Genomic DNA, 16,568 nt, shown 5'->3' with positions numbered 1-16,568 from the left:
ATATAATTTTGGAAGTGAAATCCACTAAAACGCACGAGCGATCAACCGTTAACGCTGAATTCAAAGATGGGCGCCAAAAGAGAATGAATAACGTGATCTTTGTCACGTTCAGTCACCAGAATAGTCACGTGAAAATTCGCGTGCTGTGATTGGTTCAGTTGATCAGTTGAGGAGAGAATGGAAACTAGAGCAGAAGGAGAGAGAGACTGGCAACGAGGTTGCCGGACCAGTCGCTTTCGATGGCAAGTCTGTTTCCCTTTCCACGCAGTTTTGGTGGTCTTCTGAAAGATGGGTCTTGCTTCAAAAGGAAAAAACTACACAAACTTTTTACGAAGAAATCAAGGAGGAAAATGGAACGTACTTTAACTGGTTGGCCTGTTCTCGATGGTTGTCAAGATAACAAAGGATCGTGAGGCACTTAAATCAAGTTCACAGCTGCAAAGGTAAGGAATCCAATTTTATAGGGATTTTCTGTTATGATAAGCTATAATTGTAAATAAATCAAACTAAGCATTGTGTGCTCTTTAAAAACCCCAAAGGCCGAAATTCACCTAAAAGGTTTCAGATCGACCTGAGGAAACGAGATAAATTCTGCGAAATAAGCTTAAGCTTGTTGTATTAGTCGACCAAATCTATTTTGAGAGCCCACGTGTTTCAACACCCAGTCAGCACAATGCAGCAAGTATAAATTTGCAATGCTTGTCATTTTTTCCTCTGAATTATTTATAAGGATTAACATGATATGAGATCTATAGTCTTTTCAATACATCAAGATGTAGGGGTTTTTTATTTGCATTGTCATTTATTTATGTCAGTTATTTATTTGTTTCTCGCTGACTCATAATCTTTTTGATTCTTTTGATTTTGTTGTGTCATGAATTAAAGTGACTGCAAGGACAAGGAAATACAAGAAACATATTGATGATCCCACTATACCCATACCAAAATCTACAAGATTCGACCACATAAATTGCTTAAAGCAGTCTTCACAGGGCAGTTGACATCATCTCCCTCTCTTGCATCCCTTTTCCCTGGAGATCATTTCCAGCACCATGAACAGAACACCTCAGAGTTTTCGGCTCACCTGAGTGAGATGGCTGTTGGCAAAAATGTTGTGGATGACTTTGATGGATTATGGAGTGAACCTTTATGCAAGAATTGAAGCTTCACAGAAGCATTTGATGAAACCGAGTTGCCTATACCTGAAAAGACTACAGAAATACCAATTGATGTAATACACAACAACTCAGATTTGTCCACAGACAGTGATTCAGGTAATGATGTTGAAGTTTCAGTTCCGACTCCTCTGAAGAAATTGAGAACTCTGACACTGATGGCCATTCACTGGATTCCCCTGATCTGATGAAAGTGAAACTAATGGTTCCCAAGAAAAAACATTAATTTTTCTGCCAAAGATTATGCCTGTATGGCTATTCTGGCCTTAATTTCAAGACATTGTATGACAATGAGAGGCTCCTAAAGATATCCTTGTTTTAATGAAACTACCAGTAATTTGTCCAGAGAATGTCACAGTACAGTTTTACAAATGTACACAAGTGTGTGGAAACTGTGAGCTTTTCATTTATGACATCTGTTAGAGATGTCTTCTTCTTTTTCCTAAAGTCATAAAGAATCAAGTCAAAAATTGTTCAACAGTGGGCTGTGATGGGTATGTGTGTGAATCTTCAATTATATTAAATATATACATGCATATATATACTTTTGGTTTTATTGAAATTGTAAATAATATATATTCATTTATGCTGACAGAATTTTTTGCTTAATCTATTTATCAAATCTAAGAGCATCCATTTTTCTATCAGTTAAACTCTGGGTGTTTGATTTAAGGGTCCATACAGGCACGTATACACTAACATTGAAATCATGTTGGATCTAAAAAGCAATGTTATCAGTGCTATAGTTTTATGTTGAGTTGTCAGACTTAAACTGGAATTAATGTACATTTGTTTGGAAATAATTATCGTGGAGCTTGACAACAATAAAAAGGTATGGAACTCCAGAGAAATGATTGTGTTGATTTTTACTAATTCACAGAAACTGATTCATGCACTGAGTTCATCTTTAATTTTGACATTTTGGGAAATTTAAAGAAATTTCCAACAATATTTCATGTGTTTTAGCTATTCCCAAAAATTCCTGGATATTCCAAACACATTTTTTAAAACAGTCTGGGAAATAATAGGAGTTCCTAGGAATTCACAATAATTCCCAGTCATACTTTTCACTATTCCCAAATATTCCCAGAAATTCCAAGGTCTTGGATTAAGCATAATTTGCATGGCTTGGAATAACTTGGAATTCCTAGGAATTCCCAATAATTCTCAGTCATACTTCCACTATTCCCAAATATTCCCAGAAATTCCAAGGTCTTGGATAAAGCATAATTTGCATGTCTTGGAATAACTTGGAATTCCTAGGAATTCCCAGACTACTGGGAATTTATTTCGCAGGGGTAGTGAAAGGAGGATTAGAATTGCACACCAATGAAAGGATCAGGCTGCTATCAATTTTATGTCCTTTTTTGTTGTAGCTTTTGTACTTAACTAAGCAAATTAAACGATGAATTTTAATTCAAATTTAATTTTATGTTATGTATATTTATGATCAAGCCTGCAGAGTGTGGAGGGTCGCATTCAATGATGGTATAGCTGATCAAGTTATAATACATTCGTATAATTGTTCTGATTTGCTGGTATACATATGCATTTATTGTCACTGAGAGTGCTTGTCTGGATCCTGTACTTGTATTTATAAGGGAGTTCGACAGGAGCTGTGAGCACAAGCATGTGTTCCACCCAGCCTATCATAAACCTGGAACTTGCCAAAGCAGAAAGCGGCGACTAGAATCTCGATTAATGACTCAAGTGTTGTGTTGTATTGAAATTGCAGATCAAGAAGAGCAATTACCGTTGCTGCCAGGAGAAGCAGGTAAAAACTCAATATTTTTATGATACCTGGTCACAACACTTAAAATAGTACAATACTTGTATCTCTTCCTTCCTCGGATGTACAAGTGGGAGGGAGTATTGATGTCAACCCGCTCAATTATTGTAAAGGCGATTTACTCTAAGAGGCTGAAACTTTCAGTAACTGTTTATCAATCCTCTGCGGACATTTTGATATGTCAATTGTGTGTCAATGCATATAGTTTTGGACGTTGAAATGGAAACCACAAATTTTAAGTCGGTCTGGCCACAAATCAACTTTTTTGACATAATTTTCTATTTTTTCCAGTTTTCTACTAACATCAAAATTTATGAATGCTTGCATATAATAAGCATTCTGGCTTGATTTTATATTTTCTTATAATATCCTAAGCTATTAATAAACAGCCGCCTGTTTGTTTGCTCGTTAGACCCAGGAGAAGGAAATCGTGAAATGGCGGAAAAGGAAGTTCTTGATTCCAAAGGTCTAGAACAAGGTAATTTATACTTTCTGTTTAAAAACTTAAACCAAGTGTGGGTTCTTCTCGCGATAAATCAACATCAGAAACACAAAGTAATGAGGCAATGCAGCGAAAGAAGGATTAGAAGAGCACGACAATGGAACAACAAGGCTGCTATTAATTTGATGTCATTTATGTGTTTTATATAAATTTTTATTAAACCACCTTTGCAGCCGTTATTAGGATCTTCATGTCATTAGTAGTCACGTTATTAGCGTTGCGTGGTGACCCTAATAACAGCTGCGAAGGAGACTATGTAAAGTGTGGAAGACTGAGTTTAATGGTGCCATTGATACAGTAGTAATCAAGAATGGATTAAGTATTCTTGGTTGTGATATATTCGTACAACTGTTTTGATTCGGTGGTATCGATAGTTACTGACAGTGTTGTCGACATCATGGTCTTGTTGTAGAGGAGGACGTACTAGGGAAGTTCTAGCGCATGTAAATATTCCACCCAGTCTATCATAAGCCTGGAACTATCCAAAAATAGGTCTGTTTAGAAATTGGGTATGAACGAAATATTAATGGAAGAAGAGAGCTACTAAAATCACTTTTAAACAACTGTTCCTTTGCATTAAAGTTGCAGGTCAAGAGGAGCAAATACAGGTTGTGCCGGGAGAAGCAGGTAAAAACTCGTTAAGTTTTCTACCCATCATTATTATATGGCTGTGCAAGGATTGGGAACTCCCAAATTTACGAATATGATTGGCTGATAGCGATATTAACCGCAGTCTAGATTTTTCCCATCTAAACTAGCATACAGACTGCTCTGTCTTTTACATTCGACCTGAAAAAGCGGCAAACAGAAAATACAAAATCGTTTGGCTTAAAATTGTTTCACTAAAAATACTAAATGGAAGAGCTTTAAGACGAAGAGTAGAAAGGTAAATAAAACGGGCAAGCTCCGGTAAATCCAAGTCAAATTAGGCAATCAAAAGTCCAGCTGAATACGAATTGAGACGTTGTTGTAAGCTCAGAAATGTAAAGCAGTCACTACAAGACTCAGAGGGGCTTAAGCGTAAAAAAATTGATGTATCAATAAAATGATTAAAATTAAAATTAACATACTTATTCATATTGTTATATTGTCAAATTGTCATATTGTCATATTGTAATATTGTCAAATTGTCATATTGTCATATTATCATATTGTCATATTGTCATTTTGTCATATTTTAGTATTGTCATATTGTCATATTATCATATTGTCATATTGTCATATTGTCATATTGTAATATTGTCAAATTGTCATATTGTCATATTATCATATTGTCATATTGTCATATTGTGATATTGTCATATTATCATATTGTCATATTGTCATATTGTCATATTGTAATATTGTCAAATTGTCATATTGTCATATTGTCATATTGTCCTATTGTCATATTGTAATATTGTCAAATTGTCATATTGTCATATTATCATATTGTCATATTGTCATATTGTCATTTTGTCATATTTTCATATTGTCATATCATATTGTCATATTTTCATATTGTCATATTGTCATATTATCATATTGTCATATTGTCATATTGTCATATTGTCATATTGTCATATTATCATATTGTCATTTTGTCATTTTGTCATATTGTCATATTGTCATTGTAATATTGTCACATTGTCATATTGTCATATTGTCATATTATCATATTGGCATATTGTGATTTTGTCATATTGTCATATTGTCATATTGTCATATTGTCATATTATATTGTCATATTGTCATATTGTCATATTGTCAAATTGTCATATTGTCATATTATCATATTGTCATATTGTCATTTTGTCATATTTTCATATTGTCATATTGTAATATTGTCAAATTGTCATATTGTCATATTATCATATTGTCATATTGTCATTTTGTCATATTGTCATATTATCATATTGTCATATTGTCATATTGTCATATTGTCATATTGTCATATTGTCAAATTGTCATATTGTCATATTATCATATTGTCATATTGTCATTTTGTCATATTTTCATATTGTCATATTGTAATATTGTCAAATTGTCATATTGTCATATTATCATATTGTCATATTGTCATTTTGTCATATTGTCATATTACCGTATTGTCATATTTTCATATTTTCATATTGTCATATTGTCAAATTGTCAAATTGTCATATTGTCATATTATCATATTGTCATATTGTCATTTTGTCATATTTTCATATTGTCATATTGTCATATTGTAATATTGTCAAATTGTCATATTGTCATATTATCATATTGTCATATTGTCATATTGTCATATTGTCATTTTGTCATATTTTCATATTGTCATATTGTCATTTTGTCATATTTTCATATTGTCATATTGTCATATTGTAATATTGTCATTTTGTCATATTTTCATATTTTCATATTGTCATATTGTCATATTATCATATTGTCATATTGTCATATTGTCATTTTGTCATATTTTCATATTGTCATATTGTCATATTATCATTTTGTCATATTTTCATATTGTCATATTGTCATATTGTCATTTTGTCATATTGTCATATTGTCATTTTGTCATATTTTCATATTGTCATATTGTCATATTGTCATATCATATTGTCATATTGTCATTTTGTCATATTTTCATATTGTCATATTGTCATATTATCATATTGTCATATTGTCATATTGTCATATTGTCATATTATCATATTGTCATTTTGTCATATTGTCATATTGTAATATTGTCACATTGTCATATTGTCATATTGTCATATTAGCATATTGTCATATTGTCATTTTGTCATATTTTCATATTGTCATATTATCATATTGTCATATTGTCATATTATCATATTGTCATATTGTCATATTGTAATATTGTCAAATTGTCATATTGTCATATTGTCATATTGTCATATTGTAATATTGTCAAATTGTCATATTGTCATATTATCATATTGTCATATTGTCATTTTGTCATATTTTCATATTGTGATATTGTAATATTGTCAAATTGTCATATTGTCATATTATCATATTGTCATATTGTGATTTTGTCATATTTTCATATTGTCATATTGTCATATCATATTGTCATATTGTCATATTGTCATATTGTCAAATTGTCATATTGTCATATTATCATATTGTCATATTGTCATTTTGTCATATTTTCATATTGTCATATTGTCATATTGTAATATTGTCATATTGTAATATTGTCAAATTGTCATATTGTCATATTATCATATTGTCATATTGTCATATTGTCATACTGTCATTTTGTCATATTTTCATATTGTCATATTGTCATATCATATTGTCATATTGTCATATTGTCATATTGTTATATTGTAATATTGTCAAATTGTCATATTGTCATATTGTCATATTGTCATATTGTCAAATTGTCAAATTGTCATATTGTCATATTATCATATTGTCATATTGTCATTTTGTCATATTTTCATATTGTCATATTGTCATATTGTAATATTGTAATATTGTCAAATTGTCATATTGTCATATTATCATATTGTCATATTGTCATATTGTCATATTGTCATTTTGTCATATTTTCATATTGTCATATTGTCATTTTGTCATATTTTCATATTGTCATATTGTCATATTTTCATATTGTCATTTTGTCATATTTTCATATTGTCATATTGTCATATTATCATATTGTCATATTGTCATTTTGTCATATTTTCATATTGTCATATTGTCATATTATCATTTTGTCATATTTTCATATTGTCATATTGTCATATTGTCATTTTGTCATATTTTCATATTGTCATATTGTCATATTGTCATTTTGTCATATTTTCATATTGTCATATTGTCATATTGTCATTTTGTCATATTTTCATATTGTCATATTGTCATATTATCATATTGTCATATTGTCATATTGTCATATTGTCATATTATCATATTGTCATTTTGTCATATTGTCATATTGTCATATTGTAATATTGTCACATTGTCGTATTGTCATATTGTCATATTAGCATATTGTCATATTGTCATTTTGTCATATTGTCATATTGTCATATTGTCATATTGTTATATTGTAATATTGTCAAATTGTCATATTGTCGTATTGTCATATTGTCATATTGTCATATTGTCATTTTTAAATCATAAGTATATCTACTGATCCAAAATGGTCCAATGGTTCTTCTAGGAGGAGGGCGTGGGGACCTATTAGAAACCGGAAAACCGCGCAAAAAATCGCCTAAAATCGTCAAACCGCAAAAAATTTCGTCGAAAACGGAACACCGAAATAAAAGCCCTCACTAACAAAGCTTTGGTAGTCTTCAGAATCTCTCTTCCTGCTATCTGTTTTTTATACGTCTAAACTTGTTTTACTTCCCGAAGTTCTTTCTGCGTGTTCCCTCGTTAGTGCAGAACACATCGTAGTCTAATAAGCTCCTTTTTTTGTGTAAATCGGCTCCACAGACCTATAGCAATGTGAAACTAGAAACAAATTGCACGATAAAATGATTTTAGGCGATTTTTGTTCAAAGAAACACCACATTCTGAAGTTACTTTTTGATTGCCATTGTCAGAATTTTCATTTGTGTAGGCACAATGGCAGCCGCATTTTACAACCAAATAGCCTCTCCTTTGCTTTTATTCCTCGTAAACCGGGAGCGAGTGAGCGCTGTGTTATTCAGCGACGAAAAGGGGACACAACTCGTAATTGAGCCATAGAAACTCGATGGTCCACAGTCTAATATAAGGTCAAAGTCCGCAAGATATTATCCCAGCAGCGTGATATTTGAGAAATAGTTTTTTGCTTGATGTTACCTTTAGCTTTTCGTAGTCTGCTTGGCAGCCGTTACGACCTAAATAACGGCTGCTAAAGAGACTAGTAGGCTTGTCATGCATTCCTTTAACTGTAAGTGGTCTCTTGGAATTACAGCTTTAGCGCGACTGCGGGGAGTAACTTCCTTGGCAAAACCAGAGAAACTGTACAATGCATTGAGCAGAAAAATCCGAAAAACTGCCATCATTGTTGACAAAAACCGAAAACCAAAGGTTAAATTGGAGAAAACCCACAAACCGCTCAAGACACCAAAACCGAAAAACCGCAGTTTTAAAGTGCGAAAACCGAAAAACCGAACAAAAAATTGGCCAAATCCGCAAAACCGAAAATCCCAACGCTCCCCTGTTCTAGGCGTCTCCACCCTGTCAACCTTGGTTGTTCAAGAATTTTAGTTGTATTTTAATTTTAGTGTGTGTTATAATTTTTTGTATTACAATTTTTTGAAATAAATTTAGTCAGGAGCCATAATCGGGGACGGAGACCGTAAGTCTCGGGATTCGCGCGCACCTATGATATGGGACAATTTTTCTATTTTTAGAACAAATTGCGCCATCCTGACGTCATATATCCGCGCGGATTCACGCACGTTTCGGGGGCTCTCGCGTGGATGTTGTCACGTTGTGTGATCAAATGGTGAGAGTTGAGAGATTCTTTTGCGTATTTTTCACAGCGATGGCAGGGAATAAGGCAGGGAATACGAACCAGGGCGCTTATATGTAGTTTTACGCTCTGAGCTAACGGAAAAGGTGGGTTTTTCAGGGTCGAAAACAAGACTTAAATCTCGCGCTGGGAATGAATACTAAGATCTGCTCGCGCTAGTTGTAAGCTTACGCGTATGTTTTTGCGTTTGTTCTGACTTAAGAATATAGCAAGAAAACTCTACATTCTGGTATCGAGTTAATCTGTGAGTTTCTCAGACAATGGTTCATCATAACCAAAACCTGTTTTGACGGTTTCTTATTGTTTCTGCTTGTTTGGTGAGTTTGCAAAAGTTTTTGAAAGGAAAGTCTGACGCGTGTAATTAGCTCATTTGCATAGTGCAGCTCGTGCACTTTCAAGTCCGAGTCGGTGTTTGAATTGTCAACAAATCTTGACAAAGATTTCTTTCGTTATCTTTTGTGCTGAGATGCTGTAACAAATTTCACGAACGCAAAAAAGGCTACTAACATCATGTGTGTTTCTTCAACATAAGCATAGTGAAGTTTTACACTGCGAAAATGAAAATAGACAAGGAGTTTTGATAGCTCGATCAACAAACTCGAAATCGTTATTCCAAGTTGATTAAAGAAAGCGTCATCGTAACTTTGCTGATTATTTCTGCTTTATTCACATATTTCCAGCTTAGCTTTTAATATGTTCTCAAACATTTATCAATCTTAAACATATTTAAAAACTATAGAGTTATTGTTTGAGTTCGATGTACGCTTTCACACGAAAGAGCGGCGGAAGTACAATTTGTCATGTTTACTGACTGTACTGAAAACACGCATCGGCGGGCGCTCTCATTCATTAACAACAGAGAATTTACTGGATTTGTACACGAATAAAACTGAGCATTATCTACGGACGCAAAGTTATTGGGCCTTGGATGAAACATCAAGCGTTGCTTAAAATTCAAGCGAAACTCAAACTAGCAATTATTTTGTTTTACTTTTCGGTCGCGATAGACTGACAAATTCCTCGCAAGTGTGTGGCAAGAGGAGCTAGGAAACTATGAAGCCCTGAAGCTCTGCTATATCTAAATATATCCAGCTAGTTTTTTGCTGTGTAATGGAAAAGCTGTTAAACTTCAACATATGTGAAATTTAAAGTGGAGTAATGTACAGCTCATGTAAAAGAAGCATCCGTCGGAACACAACTTGGTCAGCGATATATATAAGCTTACAGCGGAACATACCTAAATTCGACATTGTCTTACTTTACTCAAACTGGAGCAGCTTACGACGAAAATACTTAAGCAAAATTCCAACAGACGTGAACGCGTTGAGTTGTGGGCCAAAAACATGAAAATTTTCGGGAATTTCGGACGCCATTTCCTCCGCGCGACATCCGCAAAAATCCTCGCAGCATGTACGCGCGTGTACCGCAGGCGATGGCGCAATTTGTTCTAAAAATAGAATTATTGTCCCATATCATGGGGACAACCCTAATACTAGAAATGGCGCGCGCTTACGGTCTCCGTTCCCGATTATGGCTCCTGATTTAGTATTATATCTTGTCATAAGTTAGCTCTTATTAACCGAGTAAAGTCGGTCTGTATGGGAGAATCTTGACCGAGGTCAAGATTCTCCCATACAGACTGACTTAGCTCGGTTAATAAAATGTTTATTATATGGCAAAGAAGAAAACTTTAATTCGTTTTATGTAACTGGTTTGCTGACATTTTGCTTGCGAACGGCGATGAGTTCAACTTAAACCTGCCGAAATTTGCTCGTCCTCTATACTTTTTTGTTGTCATCAGACTTTTTGACACTTTCATAAATGATTGAGAAGAAAATTAAAGAAAATGGTGTGCATTATTGTATTTTAGTTTGCTACTTTTTCAACGCAGAATGAAACCGGACTAGATGCCGGTCTAGATGGGAAAATCTAGACCGCGGTCAATATCGATTTCAGCCGATCAAATTCGTGAATTCGGTAGTTCCCAGTCCTTGTGAGACACAGCCGTATAATAAACTAAGATATTAATTATTCTGAAATATTCGCATCTTTTCCTTTAAGTTGAAAAGTGCTTATAAAAGAAACAATTTAGTAGCTTTAAAATCTTAAAAGACTTAGATGTAAAAGTTATGAAAATGTCATTGAAAACAATTAAAACTGAAAATGCTTTTTGCCAAAAGCGAGCAAAAAGAGACCCTGAACTCCTATTTGTTGTCTCGTGTGGAAGAGTGTCCCCAGGGGGGGGGGGGGGGAGAAGGGGGGGGAAGGCAGTGTTACTTAAAATGATCGTGCTACAAAAGTTCTTTAATTAAAAAGTAAATTTTGAAGGGTATTGTTTGATGATGTATGCAGCGAAGGAGGCGAAGTATAGGGAACCAGATGATCAAAATGCCTTGTAGGTGATATTTGATCTGTATATTAAGTGATTTACTGAATGTTTGGAATGTCATCTGTCAAAGAAAGGTTGAATGGAGATTTGAAGATTTGACACTAGCTAAGGCTAACAAATTAAACAGCTTTTTAACGTAAAGCTTGAATTTAAGTTCCACTTGTAAGAGTTGGTCGTAGCGTAACATGTTTTAAGCTGGTTATTAATTTTTTTAATTTGGATATGTTTTGTAAGCAGATCAAGATGAGAGAGTTATTGGGCCCGCCCAGGTAGTTGCCGTGGAAGGTAATTACTTATCTTCTATGGTATAGTCAGAAGTTAAATTTTTCCGCCTCAGCTCGCGATCGATTTACAGTGAGCTACAGCCACTGAATTTACTTCTTCGTCTTAACTTCATACTGCAAGCCTAAGTAGTATATTTTGAAACAGTAGAAATGATCGTTACAAAGTTCTTACCAATCTCGAAAAAATCAGCCCTTGCTTTAGAAATAAAGAACACCACGCCATCGGTATATAGTCTTAATTTTATGCAGGGCCCCTTTTGATACCAGCCTATGGCTGATGGGGCTACCCTGCCTAAGTAAAGATGACTCGACTTGACTTGACTTCAAAGCAACTTCTACTGTCACAAAAAAAGCAAAAAATGAAATTATGGTAACTACATGCGATAATGATGGAGTTGTTTGTAAAAAATGCAAGGATGCCTTGCAAGCAAATTTCTATTTCCAAAACCAGCACACTTGAAACTGAATGCCATCTAAGTGATGGCCTCGCACATAATTTGATGTCCAAAGAGAAACGTTGGACTTAGTGAAAGGAAAATGTTGATAATAACGGCATAGTTTTGTGTCTGTCTTCAAAGATCTAATTTGTACTTTCTCGTTCATCCGTCATATGTATTCCCACCCCGTCGTGTCTAACTTATCGTAACGAAGAGTATTTCTGTTGCGCTGAATAGTCCCAGTAAACTTCCAGAACTTTGTATAGAGCAGTCTAGAACCAAACGACACCCATCCGTAAATTAGGAGTACATTCTGTAACGTTCTATCAATAATTGATTGTTTGATTGATCCATCCATCCATCCATCCAATGATTGATTGATTGATGGATAGATAGATTGATGGATTGATTGACTGAATGACTGACTGACTGACTGATCGATTGATTGATTGATTGATTGATTTTTTTGTCTTTCACTGACTAATGCAACTGACTGGCTCGCGACGTTAATTGTTGAAAATGTTAACCATAACTTTTGTTATATATTTTTCTTGCAAACCAGCACAAGATCAAGATGAAGAGGAACCCAGAAAAGAATGCCAGCTAGGACCAGATAAGCAATCTTTAGATCCTTCTAAGGATGCCCTTGGCGTTGGATGTGATGACGACAAAAGCGGCTATGAAACATTGCAGACAGCCACAGACGAGGCATCTTTCTCGGACGGAGCCTTGGAATATGACACAAAGTTGTAATCCACCGTCATTATGTAGAACGCGCTGGTAGATTAAGGCTGGTTTCCATGTGAATGCTGTAGATTGATTGACTGAAGATTTGCCCACAAATTTGAAGTGGAATTAGGATTGAACACTACTCGGTAAGGTCTCGTCTTGAATCATTTTCCTCTGAATGATGAAGTGTCAACTTGGTACAGGAGATTTGCTCAGTGTTAGTTTAGTTACTGAAAAAATATAAGAATACTCCGGCAATCGCGTGAAAACCGGCCTGATAGTATAAACACCGTGAGCTAGTAGACGAAGGACATAACATAAACAACAACTTTAGAACTTCTTGATATTGTTTGGAGATGCCATTTCTTAGAGGTATGCCTTCGGATTTAGTTTGAGAGTTTTAGGCTTATATCCTTGGTTAAGTATACTGATAGCTTAATGCCAATGACTACGCTGGATTACTCATGGTTTAATCTTGTCCTACTTTAAATTTTAGATAATTATTTTGAACCAACAAATGCGTGTCTAAATGAATTTAAAGTACAACCAAAACGTGAACTTCTAACACGATGTTTCTGGCACCAATACGATTTCTATTCAATGATAATTAATTGGTTAATAATCATGCAATAATGACTTTTATAACGAGAGTAAGCTTGTCAGCGTAAAACTGTTATCAAAGAGTTCCTTAGGCAACTAAAACTAGCAAAATCTCTATAGATTCAGTAAAATGTGCATGTATAAGGTCAAAAGAAAACTATATAGCAATTAGTCATCTATGAATCTTAATTATGTAGTTCAGCATACTTAAAAATAGGTGTGCAGTATTCATTCACCCAGGTGTCATTTTCGCTCTGTTGAGCGAGAGTTAAAACCCACTTCCACGATGACGTTGACAATGACGGTGACGGTGACGGTGGTGCTCAGGGTGACGGTGACGATGACAGTGACGGTGACCGTGATGGTGACGATGATGGAGATGGTGACGGCGACGGTTATGACGACGACGACGACGACGATGCTGATGACGATACCGATGCCGATGCCGATGACCATGACCATGACCATGACGACGACGACGATTACGACTACTATTGTGATTCTGATGCTGTTGTGACCGCGAGGATGATCTGACAGTGATGATGGCGGTGATAATGGCGGTAATGATGAGGGTGACGATGTGCGCAGGTATGATGACGATGGCGATGAAAATGAGGATGAAAATGAGGATGATGACAACGCTGGCGACTATGATAATGACGATGGCAATGAGGATTATGATGACGATGGTAGAATACTTTGGGAATGACGTCTGATATGAAGACGACGATTATGCCAACAGTGACGATAAACGATAACGATAAATAATGACGAGGACGAGGACGACGATGTTCAGTCAGTTTCACTGACCTCATTATAATAGATCTTAACTATTTGGGGCTAAACTTGATGTCCCGATAAAAGTCAATCTGATCGGTAGGCATGGGGTCCATAAGTATCTAGAAAATATATATTTCTTGCAGTTAATAAGCGAATTATTACACGACTGAAAACGCTAAGAGAAAATACCACGATCACGGGCCGGCAAAACATCGCAAACGTCAAGCGTTGAATTCTGATTGGAATCCGACTGGGCTTATACTCACGTCTGATGTTAAGCAACGCGGAAGGAAAAGAACTGAGTTTGAAGAAAAAAAATAATCGAATCACTTATGTTAAAGAAGGTTTTTCCACAAACGTGAGCAATAAGACTACCTGAAAATCTCCAAACTTAAGAGCGATCTTCGGGACCGGCAATGGAGCAATCTAATTGGTTGATTGTAATCATCGGCCCTCTGAATTAGATTGGTCGTGTAATAAATAAGTACATTGTTCAAATCGGTCACATAGTTTAGAGCATATAAGCCCAATTTGAAGTGTTTTGGCACATTACCCCTCCCTCCCCCATTTAGAAGCTTCCCCGCTTATATCCCCATCTATAAACAAGCAAAAAACTATTCCGGTTATAAGCCCCAACCCCTCCCCCCCCCCTCCGATGTAACCCCTCCTTTACTTTTTCTTCTTTTAACAATATGATCACTCTCGTATAACCAGTAAAATGGGGAACGATATACTTCTTACCATTTTGTCAAATACCGTTGAAAAATGTGTTTTAAGTGTGCAACAGTTATCAAAAGCCGACATGCAGAGCATATCTGAAAAAGGATTGATCTTCATTCAATTTCAAAAGGTTTATTTGTGCCCAACCTGTACCTCTGGCATCTGCCATTAGGAGGAAGCTCCACACAATGAACTCTGTGCTTCCTGTATTTGGTTTCTTAGCTGTGCTTGGTGGTTCATGTTCCCAAAAAGATAAAATACCACTGAAGGCTAGCTGGTTTCATCTGCTCACTTCCAAGCTTTTATTGTTTTACGTTACTTATAAGCCCCCCGGATACATGTCGTCCCGTTTATAACCCCATCCAAAATCCCTTATGAATTTGAACAGGCCCAGAGCTTATAACCGGAATTTGAGGGTATTTAACATCTCTTTCATTGTCGCACTTCAGTAGTTGACTACTTAAATTTTCTCTCTTGTAGGAATTAAACAAAATATTAACTTTGCTTTGCTAAGGGAGAGTGCATGCCATCATGGCCTTAAAGTGCGTAGATTATTGGATAATGTAGCAGTTCTCCTCAAAGTGACACGGACACGAGAATGTTCTTAAGGACTTCATAAAGTGAAGGAAAAGGAGAAAGCAAACAGCGTGACGGCTGCACTCCCATTAACCTTTTTTTAAAATGGTGTACAAGTACTTCAAGTACAATATATTACACAATATTTCAATAAGCAGCGCTGTTAAACTACACAATTACTTAATAAAGCCTTCGAGAGAGATTTAGAAATGTGTTTACTGAATTGTGTTATATTTAAATTCTTAGAATACTGGTAGATTTCCAAAATAAGCCCTGAGCTATAATTCGTCATGCATTTGTTCAGAAGAGAGACTTCGCCTCGGAAAACATCGAGAGAAATTCTCGGGAAAACAAAACAAACTGTTTTCTCTTGGGACCAGGGATTAAGTGTTAACTGCGTTCGACTTTAAGACAACGCTGCCTAATTTGCGGAGGTTCCTGTGACTTCTTGGGTGTTCTTTGTAACTAAGCTGAAACAATGGGTCAACTACCATTTCGGCGCCATCTTAGCCTGCGTAGCTCGGCTGTTTTTAAGCAATTTGAGAGCACTAAGAAAGCGGCGAAGCGAAGCGGCGATAACGAGCGCCAAAGCCGCGCGGAGCCTGGGAGAGAGACAACTGTACTTTTGCAGTTGCGTGACTCATTCTTCGAGTACCGTACTTTGTTGATGTTCGTACTATGTGCGGTTGCCTCGTCGTGAGTGTTGCTTCGTCGTTCCATTGGTTCGTCGTCTAGTTAAGTAAATGACTCTTCGCAGATTTAACAAAGTCGGAAGGAAATGTGTGCTGTTTCTGTTTCGATTGGAGGAGAACGTACCATGTGTCATGGGTCGAGAGCCTCGAACAACCCTGCCCGCACAATCACAGGTGTCCCAAACTCACGATTCGGGGAATCGACCAAATATCAACGATTTATGTGCGTGTTTCAAGTGGGACGCGCCACCCAAAGTTCGCGGTGTTACGACGCAATTTAGGCGCTCTGAAAGAGGTTGTATGGAGTTTAAAATAGCGCAGGATAAAAACGCTCAACGAAATAAAATGTTACCTTTTTAATTAAAATAAAGAAAATATACTCACCTTGCCTGGTTTCTGTTGTCCATTTGGTCTATTCTATCGTTTTT

General features: G+C 35.7%; 1 protein-coding gene and 1 long non-coding RNA gene across 2 annotated transcripts in view; both read left to right on the top strand.

The window, feature by feature from the left end:
• LOC149118905 (uncharacterized) overlaps positions 1 to 2,029 on the top strand; it is a 2,135-nt gene extending 106 nt beyond the window's left edge. The window contains exons 1-2 of the long non-coding RNA XR_016202270.1: positions 1 to 443; positions 896 to 2,029. The exon at positions 1 to 443 is cut by the window's left edge and continues 106 nt beyond it. This is a non-coding gene — a long non-coding RNA (uncharacterized LOC149118905). The remainder of the gene's footprint in view (positions 444 to 895) is intronic.
• Positions 1 to 14,473, top strand: part of LOC110053076 (G protein-coupled receptor GRL101-like) — a 30,976-nt gene extending 16,503 nt beyond the window's left edge. The window contains exons 9-13 of the mRNA XM_089274438.1: positions 2,911 to 2,949; positions 3,377 to 3,442; positions 4,049 to 4,093; positions 11,560 to 11,607; positions 12,606 to 14,473. Of these exons, the coding sequence (XP_089130564.1) occupies positions 2,911 to 2,949; positions 3,377 to 3,442; positions 4,049 to 4,093; positions 11,560 to 11,607; positions 12,606 to 12,796 (389 nt within the window). The 3' untranslated portion in view covers positions 12,797 to 14,473. The remainder of the gene's footprint in view (positions 1 to 2,910; positions 2,950 to 3,376; positions 3,443 to 4,048; positions 4,094 to 11,559; positions 11,608 to 12,605) is intronic.
• The last annotated feature ends 2,095 nt before the right edge of the window (positions 14,474 to 16,568 follow it).

This window comes from Orbicella faveolata, unplaced genomic scaffold, assembly GCF_042242905.1.
Source record: "Orbicella faveolata isolate gen_17 unplaced genomic scaffold, um_ofav_v1 contig_1, whole genome shotgun sequence".
NCBI classification, from domain to species: domain Eukaryota; kingdom Metazoa; phylum Cnidaria; class Anthozoa; order Scleractinia; family Merulinidae; genus Orbicella; species Orbicella faveolata.
The sequence above is the reverse complement of the archived record's forward strand: the minus strand, read 5'-3'. Positions and strand labels throughout refer to the sequence as shown.